Raw genomic sequence first — 15189 nt, 5'->3', positions numbered from 1 at the left:
CTTGGGGGAGAAAGGGATGCTTTGACCATCTCTTGTTTGTCTGCAGTGTGATCTTAACAATTGTTCGAATTACTATTACAGGAGCAAAGGGGCCAGCTTATTTATTCCTTCAGGGAAACCTATTCACAGAGCAAGCTCGGGTCGCAATTAAAATTATCACGGGACCAATCACTCCTTGAATAAAGTTCTTTTCTGCTCTTGGAGGGTGTGATAGGGCTTTATTCCGAAATGAAATGAAACAAAAGGATTTCTTTAATCTGAAAGACAAAGATGCTTTACACAATTTTGAAATGAAGATAACAAAATCCAAATACAACAAACTGCACAAACAAAGTACCACTGGTCATACAATACTCTAAAGATACAAGTGTGCTAAGGCAACTGCACAAATTCTAATCACAGCTCTACTCTGCCTGGGCTGCGGACTTCTGTACAGAAGGAATTATAAATAGTTCACGTCTAGAAAAAATACACATCACCTTTAAAATAGAATTTATCCTCACATATAAACAGTCTTTAATAGAAAAAAGGATATTAAAAAGTAGGAAAGTTTCATAGCACCAACCATTAATTTATTTTTATAAAGTGAATATGGCAAATAGAGTACCCAGATTTTAATTAAAAAAAAGAGCAGGGAGATTTAAAAAAAAACTCAGAACTGTAGACAACCACAATCTAGGGGATGGAAGATGCTAAGATTTGCTCCATTCTGCATCCAACAGAAGCACTACCAATGTCATCTCAAGTTAAGTCTTCCTAGTGACAACTGGGAAACTGGACCACTATTCAAATTCTCAGTCAAAACGAGACTTTGAGAAACAGTGATGACCTCAACCCTCTGGCTTTTCTGCAGGCCCCACTTTTAGATCAAAACAGTGTGCACATAAACAGTTTGAGGACCAAGGTGATGAATGTCACAAAACCCTTAGTTGGAGTTTTTAAAAAATATATTATTAACTTCTAAAACTTAATACATCATTTCAAGAGCATGGCGCCAACTCTTTTTATTGCTATCTTTCTCCCCCTACAAATATAATTTCTCTTCCCCCAGAATTTACAGCTTTTATACAAATACTCAAAAAAAGTGCAAAAATTGAGAATTCTCTATCGTATTTTGCTTTTAATTCCCACGAAACACAGTAAGTATCGGCGATCTTTGTCAGTCCACTGGGGGAGTAAACTCTGGTGTGTTGGCTGCTGTCAGTGTGAGTGCCCCATGCATCCCCAGCTCTGGGTCTATTTTCCCAGTGCACCCGTGCTCAGGTCTCACTGAGGTGCTCCCCTAGGCATCATTGGAGCCTTGACTTGCACAAGAGGAGAAACTATCATACAGAGAGTCACTCAGAGACTCCACGTTGTTTTCTCCGCCAGGCCTAGCCGAGTTACTCGATGATGCATCTGTCTTTTTGCCTTTCTCCTCCTTTTGTCCTTTAACCTTGCTTGGATACTTCCCCGTTTCTAATAAAATCACAGTATTGCTGTTAAATTTATTGAACGACTCCAGGGAAATTTCAGATAATCTATTCTCAGGATCTTCTTTTGTTTCTTCAACTTGTTTCAGTTCCTGCAATAAAAAGGAGGAAAATATTAGAAACATAATTCTTTGGAAAAAATCAATTTATCCTATCTGATATTCAATTATTGTCTGAATAAAGTACAGTTTAAAGGGATAGAGGGAACCTACAAGTCCTTAACAATCTTTCAGTGTAATTAAATGCAATAATAAAGCTAATTTTAGGGATAAATCAAGACTTTAATCATTTTACTGAGATAAATAGATCTCAATTTGCAAACCAGTTAAGTGCCACTTAATTCATTTTAAATGGATCCATTTGAAATTTGCTCAGGTAAGGTGTTGTATTTTTCTTTATCAAAAGTTCAAAGCCTTCTGTTTTCTTAATAAATATTCCTTGCACTTTTTCTAAAAGGGATATAGATTGAGTTCTAGCCAGAAGTTACAGTCATTTGGTGGGAAAAAGGGCATAAAATCCCTTAAATTGCCATAAAATTTAAGCACATATTAAGCTTGTTAAGAATATTGTCATGTTTGAATTTTGTCCCTTTTAGGCACTTAAGATATTTGAAGGAGAGCCCCGAGTCATTGGCCTGCAGATTCCAGAAGGGCTAGAGGCATAAAAAACAAGTAATGGTACTACAGTTTAGTAACCCTTTCTTTCCAGAAGGTTCCAGGCATACCAATTTACTCCAGGGATTTACTGGATGTTCTTAATAACCCCCAGGACTTCATAAAATACTGCAGTTATACTAGGCAATCATTGTAGCTCCCCTATAAGCAGGAATATGTTCAGTTGCTCAAGTAGCTATTCGGGCTGTGGTGAGGACCAAGGGAGGGGAGGGAGGCAGGGACATCAGAGGTAAGAAGGTGGCTACACCTCTAAAACACTCTCTAGCAAGAAGTCAAAAGCCTTTTCTATAGCTATTGGGAAACACAATGTACTGCTAGTGAAACTCACTTTTCTAGGAACACAAGATCAGAAACAAATCTGATGGTCACTTGGCTGTGCCTTCCCTGCACAACAGAGAACAACAGTCTCATGTCAGGTTGGCTGAGTGGCTGAGTGTGGGGCTTTTATTCTTTCTGTTGGTTGGACCTATCCCCTAACATTAAAAAAGGACAAAATATCATCATGATTGTTTTTCAATTTTGTTACTCAACTCTTCCATTTCAACGATCTGTCAGACCATTTTGAATACATTCAGATTCGTCTACCACCCAACCCATGCCCCATACATTTATACTGGACTTTCAAATGATGGATGGAGGCAGATAGATGTAGTCAAGACCTGTAGACTCGTAAATGCTACGCATGTACCCTACAGAAAGAAAAGAGTCATGGAAGTGGGTACCTTTGGTGTTCTAAGGCTGGTGCTAAGGGGTTTTCTGTTAGAGTGGGGTCATTTCACGGGAAGATTTGGGCATCTGCCTTGAATTAGTGCTTATTTAATTACTTAGTGCTGAAGTATTACTTGTAGAACTGGTTTTCAATCTTCAACAGTTGCCTGGAAACCATGGTGAGGGGCTGATTCACAGATTTCTAGCTGAGCACAGACAATGATTCCATAATCAGGAAGAACTCAAGCAAGTGCTTTCTTGTGTCCTGCCAAGTTTTAAGCCTTTGATCCCTGCCCCCTAAATTACACAGCACAACATTAACAATGGATGCTGAGTAGGAAATGGCTTGGAGAGAACGGATGTTTACAAAATCTATCACAAAATATAAGCACATATTTACATTCAGGTGATTAAAGAGCCTTCAGTACAATTTCTCATCACCTGGACATGTTTGTTGCATTTTTCTCAACTGTATCTGGTCTATGTGAATTTCAGAGTCACTCAACGAAAACTCACCAGAATAGCTACTCCAAAGCAGATGGAGGGTTTGGATGCTATGACTACATGGTGAAGCAGGTTAATTAGAGGCCCTGGAGGGAGGCAACCTGGGCTTCTGTGTCAGCTAGACCATTTTCCTGGCTGTGAGTGCCATGCACACCCTTCTTCAGGTGTGAATGCTGACTGATCAGCCTTATTTAGGCACCGAGGAAAATCTAGACACAGCACCTTGCAGCCCTAGCCACACAGCAGCTGTTTCTTGCACATTTTCTTCAGTGGCACAGTGGATGGTAAGTGCTGCTTTAAATGCATCATCTCCCTGTGTCTGTGAACAATCTAAGGAAACTCATTAGGACACCACACACACACACACACACACACACACACACACACGTACACACACCATACTTAAACACATGCACACACACCACACATATACACACTATACACACACACCACACCATACTTAAACACATGCACACACACCACACATACACACACTATACACACACATGTACACACCACCCACACATGCACACTCACTACACACACATGCACATACACATCACCCCCCACACACACACACACATACAGATTATCAGTCCATGACAGTGGTTCTCACAGTTCACTTTCCAGACTAGCAGCAACCACTGGAACACCAAGGAGCTTGTTGGAAATGCAGTTTCATGGTGTTCACCCAGACCTGCTACTTCAGAATTCTGGGACCTTGCCACCTGTCCTAAACAAGCTCAAGCTCACAGTGTGATTCTGACACATGCTTAGTAAACAATATATACATGTACTGACTGGTTTTATGTCAACTTGACACAAGCTAGAGCTATGAGGGAGCCTCAATTGAGAAAAACGCCTCCATAAGATCAAGCTGTAAGCAAACCTGTAGGGCATTTTCTTAATTAGTGATTGATGTGGGAGGGCCCAGCCCATTGTGGGTGGTGCCATCCCTGGTCTGGTGGTCCTGGGTTCTGTAAAAAAGCAGGCTGAGCAAGTCAGTAAACAGCACCCCTTTATGGCCTTTGCATCAGCTCTTGCCTCTAGGTTCCTGCCCTGTGTGAGTTCCTGTTCTGGTTTCCTTCAATGAAGAACAGTGATATGGAAGTGTAAGCTGAATAAACCTGTTCCTCCCCAACTTGATTTTGTCACAGTGTTTTATCACAGCAATAGTAACCCTGGCTGAGACGATACAAATATGAAAACTTTAAAATAAAGCTGGAGAGATGGCTCAGCCGTTAAAAGCTAGGCTTAAAACCAAAAATAAAATAAAAGACTGGCAAGAAGAAACAAGCTGTGTGTGTGTGTGTGTGTGTGTGTGTGTGTGTGTGTGTGTGTGTGTGTGTCTATCATCTATCTCTAGAATCTACCTAAACTGTTTTTCTATCATCTGTCTGTCTGTCTGAGTCTGGCCACCCTGGTTATGAAAATAAAGTCTGTTATAAGGAAAACATGCAGTCTCATGGTGGAGTGGATGAAATGTGAGTCCACACCATTTCTTAGTTCCACACCATTGGTGCAAGTGACAAGAAGGGTCACTCTTCACCGGGCCCCATAATGAGAGCCTCAGGAAAAAGTTCAGGAACATGGGCTATGTCTAACATCAGAAACATGGGTCCAGAAATTTTGATTTAGAAGGTGAAAAAATCTAGGTACTGTTTGCATTAATTAAAAATTCCATGATTTTTAATCACTTGCTCATAAAAACAATTAAAAGGAACAGTGGCAAAAACACACAAAAACTCTACCTGCACACACATCATCATGCAGTATCTGCCTTATCTGAGCGTATGGTTCAGGCCTGCTACGTACTTTTCTATTGTCTATTATTCTATTCTATGTTTTACTGCTGCATATTCATGGCACACAGTGATGTCTTTACAATGAAGACATTTCCATGCAGGTGTCCTTTTCCTTTGACCATAGCCACCCCTGCCCTCTCTTTCCTCACCTCTTCCTCTATTTCCACTCTGTCCTCCAGCCTTATTTCTGGTGGAATCTGTAGGGTCTCATATATAGAAGGGTCAAATCATCTGCAAATAGGAATAATTTTATACTTCTTTTCCCATTCATGTCCTTTTATTTGCTTTTCTTGTCTTATCACTTTGGCTAAAGGCTTCAAGCCTTGTATTGAATAAGTGTAGAGAGGTGGACACCTTCATATTAGTCCAGATTTTAGAAGGAAGTGTCAGTTTTTTCTTATTTAGTACTACATGTTAAGGTGAGTAGCATTTATTTACTATTCAAGATATATTTTAATTTTAATTATGGTGTGTGTGTGTGTGTGTGTGTGTGTGTGTGTGTGTGTGTGTAAGTACTCAGGAAGGCCAGAAGAAGATGTCATATCCCCTGAAGTTACAGACAGTTGTGAGACACCCATTGTGTGTTCTGGGAATTTAACTCAGCAGCAAGAACCCTTGCAAGAATGATTATAATTATTTTATTCTCTTGATGAATTGTATTTTTAACCAATATGAAGTGATATTTTAATCCCTGCTAATTCAGTAATTAGTCAGATACTAATGGGCTACACCTGCCTATTTTAGTTTCATTGTTTAGGATGCCCTTTTCTATCCTTTTACTTTGTCTTTGTTGACATTTGCCAGTGAGGTGTGTTTATTGAAGGCAACAAATCATGGATCCCGCTTTAACCCTAATAGTCCTTATCTCTTTTTTGGAAATTTGAGGTTATTAACATTATTACTTTGTCTTTATTATTGATTGACTTTTCTAGTTTGCCTACCTTGTCCCCCAACCCCATCTTTCAGCTGATAATTTCTTTCTTTCTTTTTGTCTTTCTTTCTTTCTTTTTTTTTTTTTTAAGACAGCTTTTCTCTGTATTGTTTTGGAGGCTGACCTGGAACTCCTTCTGTAGACCAGGCTGGCCTCGAACTCACAGAGATCCGCCTGCCTCTGCCTCCCAAGTGCTGGGATTAAAGGCGTGTGCCTCCAATGCCCAGCTTTCATCTGATAATTTCTATTTGTAAAGTTGCCACTGACTTTTTTGTTTAGTTGAGCTTCTCATTTCCAAAATTTAATTGAAGTTTTCAGCATTTCTGTTACTTTACTGGAGCTCCTTTCCACGTCCCATGTCCACATGCTCATTGAACTGCACTGCTTTTTCTCTTTGAGTTCATTCGTCTATTTCATGTTTTCCTTGAAATTGTTCAGTGTTTTTTATAATCTTTCATGTAATTTACTGTCATTGGAATCCGTCAGTGTGGGATTGGAAATTTTAGAAAAGTTTAGTTGTTTTTGGTTTTCCGTGTTTCTCCACTGGAATTTCGACTCTGAGATTAGGACATTGATTAGATTTTTCTTTTCTTTTCGTTCTTTCTTTCTTACTTTTTTTTTATTTTTGGTTTTTTGAGACAATGTTTCTCTGTATTGTCTGTATTGTTTTCGAGGCTTTTCTGGAGCTCTGTAGACCTAGCTGTCCTCGAACTCACAGAGGTCCGCCTGCCTCTGCCTTCTTTTTTAAAGCACGTGTGTTTTTCAGCTGGCGTTTTCTGGAATGTTCACATGTGGCTAGCTCCTTATATGTTGAGGCATCATTCCTCCCACCTCTGTTGGTGTCATTCAGTAGCGAAGCACTCAATCCTGTACACTCTGGGCACTGGCACGATCTCCAGCACCTTGCTGACACTCCCACGAGAGCGGAAAATTCACTGCAGGAGCCACAGGATGGGGATGGAGGCTTTGGTTGCTTGGTCTGCTTGCATGAGCATGCTTGCTTTGCTGCCTCTCAGTTCTCCAGCAGCGCCTAAGCAGTTCTGGGGCTCGTTTGGGTCTCCTGTGGTGTTCATATAGATGTGATTGGGAAAGCATTTTTTAATCTCCTTGACTTAGCAGTTCAACTGCAGAGTTCTCTCCGGGCCTGCTGCCTTCTTGCCTCGGTGGAACAGATAGAGTCCTGGGACAGTGGACTGTCATCCCAGACTTTGCCTTTGTCCCGGATATCTTCCTTTCCCCATTTGTTTATGGAACTGGAAACAAGGGAGTAGCAGTACTTTCTCTTTAGGTTACAGCTTGCTATTTCCTCTTTAAATCTAGCATTCAGTATTTCTATATTTTTTATAGTCATGTGGATGGAGGAAGGTGCTACCTATCCTTGCTCCATGATTTTTCTCATGTTACACACTTTAAAAAAATGTCCTACAGTTGTATAGAAGTTTCCTTTGGATTGAAACTGTTGCCCCAAGAATCTAGAGGCAAACAAATGGAATATGTCTGGAAAAGATGAAAACTTATGTCAGCTGAGCCAAGCAACCACCATCTTGGAGAGTTCAACTGTGTTCCCCTTGCAAATGATACTCGAAGCTGGGTGTGTTGATGGCTTACAAGTGCCCCCTGCCCCTGGACGCCTGCCTAGAAGGGTGGAGTAGGGCCAAGCACTCTTGTCTAAGTATCCAGCTGTTTCCTGCTACCTGACAACTCTGCATAAGGGTTGAGGGTAAGATGTAGAGTCCACAGAAGCAGGGGAATACTAGAGTGAGGTGGCCACAGGAAAACCTGCTTAGTAAGGCTTTTCAGACGTGGCTGGGTCATGGAGAGGGCGGCCCACACTCCTGTCAGTAACCCCTCACCTATGCTCTTTAAACAAGTCCAGTGAACTCACTGGTTTCCTAGAGTAAACTCTGGTGAAATCCTGACCTAGTCTGTCCATTTGTCCTTGCTTAAGAGGAGAGACAGACATTGCTTTATGCTCCATGGGAAGGAATGTTAGTAATAACTGGAAAATGCACTAGGGCCCTCCTCACACTTACAGAAGTAAACACCCAGCCTGCTGACCTGCAAGCTCCCTGTAAATTGTGCAGAGAGCTCCAGGGCTGTAGTTTTAGCAAGCAGTTACTAGTTTTGGGTTGGACTTTGGGGTGATGTAGGTGCTTTGAGCTTTGATCATCCCTGCTCCTATAAGCAATGCCTCACACACACTCCTGTTAGCAACCCCGAGGAAAACTCATTGGTTCACCAAGTTAGACTTCAATGAATCCATTCCTTTGGTCGGTCCCTATCTAGGGTGAGTAGATAAAGTCTCCCAGCTAACATCTACCTGCCCCTCCCCTTGCTACCTGTTTTCTCCATAAGGCTTAGCCAGATACTAAGTTGTTCATGCTTTCTCAGTTTCCTTCCAGAATCTTAAATTGCTTTGGAGATTGTGACTTCTTGCCTCTGCTCGGGAAGTAGGCTGGTGACTATCTTTGACAGATGTCATTTATAAACGTTTGAAGCCACACTGACTTTAAATTTAAATAGAAGGAGTGGTCAAGGTCAACTGGTAATGTGTTAATAATGACCTACCTGGCATATGGTGACAAAATAGTGTGACTGTCACACACTAACCATAGTGATGACGTTAACTGGGGTAGACACTAAGGACATTGAAGGGACTATCTGGTTTGTTTTCCAGTTATGACTATTTGCCTTCCCTTATCTTTTATTCATTTGTTTTAATAATCTTTTTGTATAGATGATGTGTGTATATGTATGTACGATTGAGTGCGTGTGTAAGAGAGAGAGAGAGATCAGGTATATACATGCCACAGCCGGCATATAAAGTCAGAGGATTACCTTGGGTGCCAGCTCTGCCTTCCATCCTTCTGGAGACAGGGACTCTTTGTTTCTCACTGCTGTGTACACTGGGGCTGCTGTCTCACAAGCTTGTGAGGCCTTCCCTATCTCTGGTTCACCATAGAAGTGCTGGCATTACAGACATGTTCTACCTTTTCTTGCTTTATATAGGCTCTGGGGATTCGAACACACATCCTCAAGCTTGCATAGAAACACTTTACCCATGGCACCATTTCTCAAGCTCTGTTGGTTTGTTTATTTACTTGAGGTCTCCATGTGTAAACTAGTTGGGTCTGGGGGTCATGATACAGCCCAGGCTGACCTCAAACTTGCTATAATTCTACTCACTAAACTTCCAGAGCAGTGAGATTGTGGCAATGAGAGTGGTTCCCAAATTGCTTCTATGTGGAGTCTGTCATTAGCATCTCTATTTATAGCTACCAGGCTTGAGGAACTTCAGGAATTCATTTAAGGTCCTGCTGTAGTGCTATGAGAGTAGGCAATGTGCTTGCAGAGCCCAGGCTCTTAGCCTTCACCTTAAAAAAAACACTTAACAAGTGTCAGTCAATTGTGTCTCTCAGAGTAACACCTAAAATAAGAATGGAGATAGGGTTTAATGATTAACAGCAAATACTCGTCTTGCAGAGGACCAGAGTTCAGTTTCCAGTACCCATGTCAGGTGACTTACAACAACCTATAACTCTGGTTCCTAGAGATCTGACATCCTCTCCTGGCCTCCTTGGAAATTGTATTCATGTGTATATATGTACACATAGACACACATGCACATATATACATACTTTAAATTACTATAATATAAATAAAAATAAGAATTACAGAAGAACAATAGTGATGAGGTCAGCACAGATCAGTGTTCAACAGAATTTTGTCAGTTCTGTAAAACATCTCATTCTTTCACATGTGTTGTATTTCACCAGACTTAAATAAAAGTATTGTATTCAATTTGTCTCCTATAGGTGGCAACAGTTGCATGAGTGACTTTCTTGTTAGGGCTTTTTGTTGCACTTGGGAAAAAAGTAGAGCTAAACAGGTAATAGGAGGACATGTTTTTAGGTTAGAAATGAGCATCTTTGCATACTCATATAGTATGTTCTTATCTTCAGAGCTAGCATAGACTTCTTAGTGATGATGCTAGCAAGGAACTCTGAGATATGCTCCAAAAATCTCTTGAGAACCACACTGCAACTAATTTAATGGCTTGTTGTCAAACAGTAATCAATCAAAACCAATTTACTATATGGCTGACTCTGCATAAATAATCTTATGGTTATGATTCACACAGGATACTCCATAAGGGAGGGTGCCCTTGCTCATATGTTGAAAGGTAAAGAGAATTAAGATACAGTAAAGAAGTGGGAGAGTATTTCAGTATGGTGCTGTGCAATATGCTCCTGTTGTCTCAGTATACTCTTCTGTAGTCCACTTCAAGTCATTATACAGGAGTGTCTATCTCTTGGTCTAGTAGATCCTGTAGTGGATAGACTAGCTGTAAAGCTGGAGACACAGAATGAGATGTGTCACAGAGGTTCTCATTGACCCAATCAGACTCTCAAAACTATCTCCACAGTAGGTGGGATAAAAGAGTTTTATTTCCAAACAGGTTCCCTTTAGGTTCTCAAGCATCTCTAAAATCAACATAGAAGGCCAGAGCTGACTGTGCCTTACACTGGATAATTATGCAACCTGTGATTTGCACAAATTTAAGATTCAGGTGGAGGCTGACATGGAAGTTTACTTGTTGTTGTTTTGCTTTTTACATAGGAACATATAACATATGTAAATGATACTCATGGAAGAGACTTTGCCTAGAGGAGTATTGTTAATGTTAGGAAGGATTAACTAGTAGGTAAGGTAAGCTCTTACAGAAGATGTGAGGATATTTGAGAAGGGACTGAAGAAGTCAAGGGATTAAAACAGCAAAGATATATTTATAGTTCTATACCTGTACCTACCAATGGATCTATCTACCTGTCTGTCTGTCTGTCTGTCTATCTATCTATCTATCTATCTATCTATCTATCATCTATCTATCTACCTACCTATCATCTACATATCTATGTCTATGTACTATCTACCCATCTATGCTAGTGTCCATTTCTAAGAGATTCATGTTAAATTCCATAGCTAGCAACTCCTGCCCACAGTCATGGAGAAATACACAGCAAAATATGAAACAGAAAAATGAATTATCATTTTATGATTAAGACTACTATATCATTATTTCAAATAAATTTTCATTGTAGATTTTATGTTAATGATATTGGTTCTCATGCCTGCGGTAGGATGTCAGAAGGCTACTCAAAGCTGCTGGGGCAATTCAAATTGAGCCTCCTTCCTCAGATGAGCACTAACTCAGCAACATCAGAATCCTTGGCCCAAATTAGTGCAAACAGGGTCTTAATTAACATTCTGAGTCTCTTAGTTCTCTATTGCTATAGAGATTCACTGCCAATCATACCAGGAAAACACATGGTAGGCAAATAGCCAAATTTCCAAAGTATTTTTACTATGTGTCAAATACTGTGTCGCTTTATTGCATGCATTATCTCATTTTATCCTTAAAGCAATCCCATGAGAGAGTTCGATTATCAACCCCATTACACAAATGGGGAAATACAGACAGAGAGATCTAAATACTAGTCCAAATATGCATGGCTAATCTGCCAGAGAGTTTTGAGTGGAGAAAAGGCAGTCAGAATACAGAATGCATCAGTACACATTATAGCAGGAATCTGGAACCTACTATATGATTGCTGACAGTGTGCTAATTAGCTATGTAATCCCTCTGACACTCTGGTTCTTTATATTAAAGTTCTTTTCAAATCTTCTCAATTTACAAAGCTCTGGAGCCTTAATCAGGTGTCCTGTATGTATCTATTACTGGCTCAATCAACAACCTTAACATTTCTCCTCCTCATCTTAGTTCTCAGGGACTTGAAAAATAGAAGTGAAAGGCTGACAGTTGACTCCAATATCAACTTTCTTACCAAGAAATCTTCAACTAGAATAGGGGGAAGAGGGAATCATAGGATAGAAGATAGATCAGGCACCAGAGTGACCTCGAGTGATCTAAAGGGATAACACCAATTGGCAAGCTAAGCAATAGTGGAGAGACCACCTCGAATGCCCTTCCTGATAATGAACTTGATGTCTATAACCATCCGGGAGTCTTCATCCTGTGACTGATGGAAGCAGAGGCAAACACACAATTAATCACTGAACTGAACCCAAGGAACCCAGTGACAGAGAGAGAGGAGTGATGAGCAAATTGGCAAAGAATGGGCTGGCAAAACCAGCAGAGTCAGCTGATCTGAACAGAGGACAGCTATTGGACCCCAGACCGACAGTGGGGAGGCCAGCATGGGACTGATCTGGACCCCCCAAATGTGAGTGTCAGCGAGAAGGCCTGGGCAACCTATGGGGCCCTGAGCTGTGGATCAGTGTCTATCCCTGGAATACAAACAGTCATCGTGTGCCTATAGCACAAAGAGGGATGCTCTCTCAGCCTGGACTCTTAGGGGAGTGCCTGGACCCTACCCAGTGTGAAATGACAGACTCTAGATATCCCCTATGTGGGAGGATTTGGCAATAGGTTGGGAGGGTGGGGGGGAAGGGGAGTGCGGGAGGAGGGGAGGGAACTGGGATTGACATGTAAAACAAGCTATTTAAAATTAAAATAAAAAATGATAAAAAAGAAATCTTCAACTAGAGAATGAGGTTCCCATCTGTAAATGAGTGAGCTCCTTCGAGAAACAAGAGGTAAGAAATAATGAGCTTACCAGACAAGCATGAGTATTTGAGTTCCATCTCCAGATCTAGCTATGGTGGCACATGCCTGTAATCCAGCACTGGAGAGGAAGAGGCAGAAGGATCCCAGTAGCTCATTAGCCAGGCAGTTAAACACAATCAGAGAGCTCTATGCTTAGTAAAAGACCTGTCTGAAAAGTAAATGCAGAGAGCAATGGAGGAAGAAACTTGAGGTTGACCCATGGCCTTTACATACATGTGAGTACACACACACACACACACACACACACACACACACACACACAGAGAGAGAGAGAGAGAGAGAGAGAGAGAGAGAGAGAGAGAGAGAGAAAGAGAGAGAGGAATGAGGAATGAGGCTTCATAGTTGCCATTTCTGAGACGGGGAGTGAACTTCTCATAAACCTCAAACCACACACATCCAAAAAGAATGTGTGCTTCTACTAGCTAGCCCAACCTGAGAGAAATGAAGGGAGTTCCGGAGGTATCTACCCATCACCAGAGCCTTTCCTTGTAGACAGATTTTTCTTTGGGCTGCCAGCTCACAAAAAACAACATGGAGACTTAATAATTACAAAAGTTCAGTCTATAGCTTAGGCTTGTCCCACTAGCTCTTATAACTCACACTAACCAATTTACAGCAATCTACATTTTTGCCTGGTGGCTTTTAAACCTCTCTTCTGTCTTGCACCTCCTGTTTCCTCTCAGTGTCCTCTGGCATCTCTCCTTTGCCAAGATTCATCTCTTCTCCTTCTCTCTCTGCCTGTAAGTCCCACCTCTCCTCTCCCTCCTAGCTACTAGCCATTCAGTTCTCTATTAAACCAATCAGAAGGTGCCTTGGCAAAGACAGATCTTCACGGTGTACAAAAAGATTATTCTAGGACATTTCCTGAAGCTGCTAATTAAATGAGTCACTCTTTCCCTGATGAGAAGTGCCAGAGGAGCCCAGACACAACAGGCTGGCAGTGTTATCCTCAGCAGCTCCCTTCATTCAGAATATACCCAGTCTTAGGAGGCAGTGTCACCATAGTGTCCCACCACTGGGGCTCTGTCCTGAACTCCCATGAGGCCTACACTGGCTGTGAATTTTCTCTGTAGCCCAGGTGGTTTCAAACTTGCAATTACCCTGCTTCAGCTTCCCAGGTACTGAGATTATAGATATGGACCACTATGCCTGGCTCTTCAATGCAGACTTTAACCAAATAGTCTCGGACACATTGAGGCAAACAGGATGAAGAAATTCAGAGACTGAGGCAAAATAGGCTAAACAGAAAAGCCTCTCTAGGTGTAAACATGGGAAGGAGGTGACTCAAGAGATGAGAAAGAGAAGAGTGCTTCCATTTGGAAGCAGGTAAGTCAAATAAAGGAGGCTGCCTAAGCCAGAGTTTTGGTTTTGTGTTATTTCTCCTTTTTGTTGCTAGGATGAACTATCTGACAAGAAGCAACTTAGCTGACAGTTTGTTTTAACTCACAGTTTGTGGGCATACAGTTGACCATGGCATCTGTCTACATTGCCTCTGCAGTCAAGAGTACCAAGAGCAGACAGGAAGTGTCCCTGGGCTACAAAACCTCAAGACTGCTCATAGTGATCCACTTCCTCCTGCAAGTGGATCTCCTAAAGGTTCAGCAACATTTCCACACAGTGCTGGGGATCAAAGGTTGGAACACATAAGCCTATGGGGGCATTTCATAGTCAAACAACAGGACAGACAAGTTTGTAGCTGAAGGTGTGATTTTTCCCATCTTGGACACTGGGAAGAGAGATCTGTGTAGACATTTGCCATCCTGTCATGATGTGGTTTTGGGGGAGGCATTTTGATATAGGTCTTTTAATAGAAGGTTGTATATAACTTCAAGTTCATTGTAACTGGCATTTCCTGAACAGGTCCATCTCAAGGGTAGTGATGCAGCCATTTGTCTTTGCTCAGAGGCACTAGCTAAACTGTTCCATAATGTCTTTTGTGCTGTATTCCTAGTGGAGATACCTTCTGGCTGATACATAAAAAACAGACAGCAGGACCTTTGGTGAGCACTAGAGACCCCTACATGCTCTCCTCAAGAGTTGTGGCGTTAACCCTGTTAACCTGGTCAGATTCCAGCACAGGTAATTACCCTCTCTTGGCACTGCATCCCTTCTATTAACTCAACTGGACACATGACTTCACTTGCTCTTCTGAAAATTTAATATGACCTATTACAATAGAGAACCATTCTATCCATTCAACCCCAGGCAGGGAGCTGTGATTCAGCACTTTGGGGGAACTCTGTTTCATTACTGGGGTCTTGCAAATTTTTTAGCATCTCCTGGGCAAACTGGTTTTATTAGGTGAAAGAGTAATTTCCAGCTGAGATATGCTTTTATGACTAAATTAACTCCACTGCTGTCTTTAACTGTGATCAATGGTTTCCAATGACCTTTGCAGGAACTTTTGAACCCAGGGTGGGGAAAAATGAACTCACAAAAAAAGTGG

At 41.4% G+C, this 15189-nt stretch overlaps 1 protein-coding gene across 4 annotated transcripts in view; it reads right to left on the bottom strand.

The window, feature by feature from the left end:
- Positions 1-201: 201 nt before the first annotated feature.
- Positions 202-15189, bottom strand: part of Nckap5 (NCK associated protein 5) — an 831052-nt gene continuing 816064 nt past the window's right edge. For all 4 annotated transcript variants that reach the window (XM_040738960.1, XM_040738961.1, XM_040738962.1 and 1 more), the window contains one exon: positions 202-1564. In XM_040738960.1, the coding sequence (XP_040594894.1) occupies positions 1283-1564 (282 nt within the window). In that variant the 3' untranslated portion in view covers positions 202-1282. The remainder of the gene's footprint in view (positions 1565-15189) is intronic.

Source organism: Mesocricetus auratus, unplaced genomic scaffold, assembly GCF_017639785.1.
Source record: "Mesocricetus auratus isolate SY011 unplaced genomic scaffold, BCM_Maur_2.0 Super-Scaffold_100676, whole genome shotgun sequence".
Taxonomy (NCBI): domain Eukaryota; kingdom Metazoa; phylum Chordata; class Mammalia; order Rodentia; family Cricetidae; genus Mesocricetus; species Mesocricetus auratus.
The sequence above is the reverse complement of the archived record's forward strand: the minus strand, read 5'-3'. Positions and strand labels throughout refer to the sequence as shown.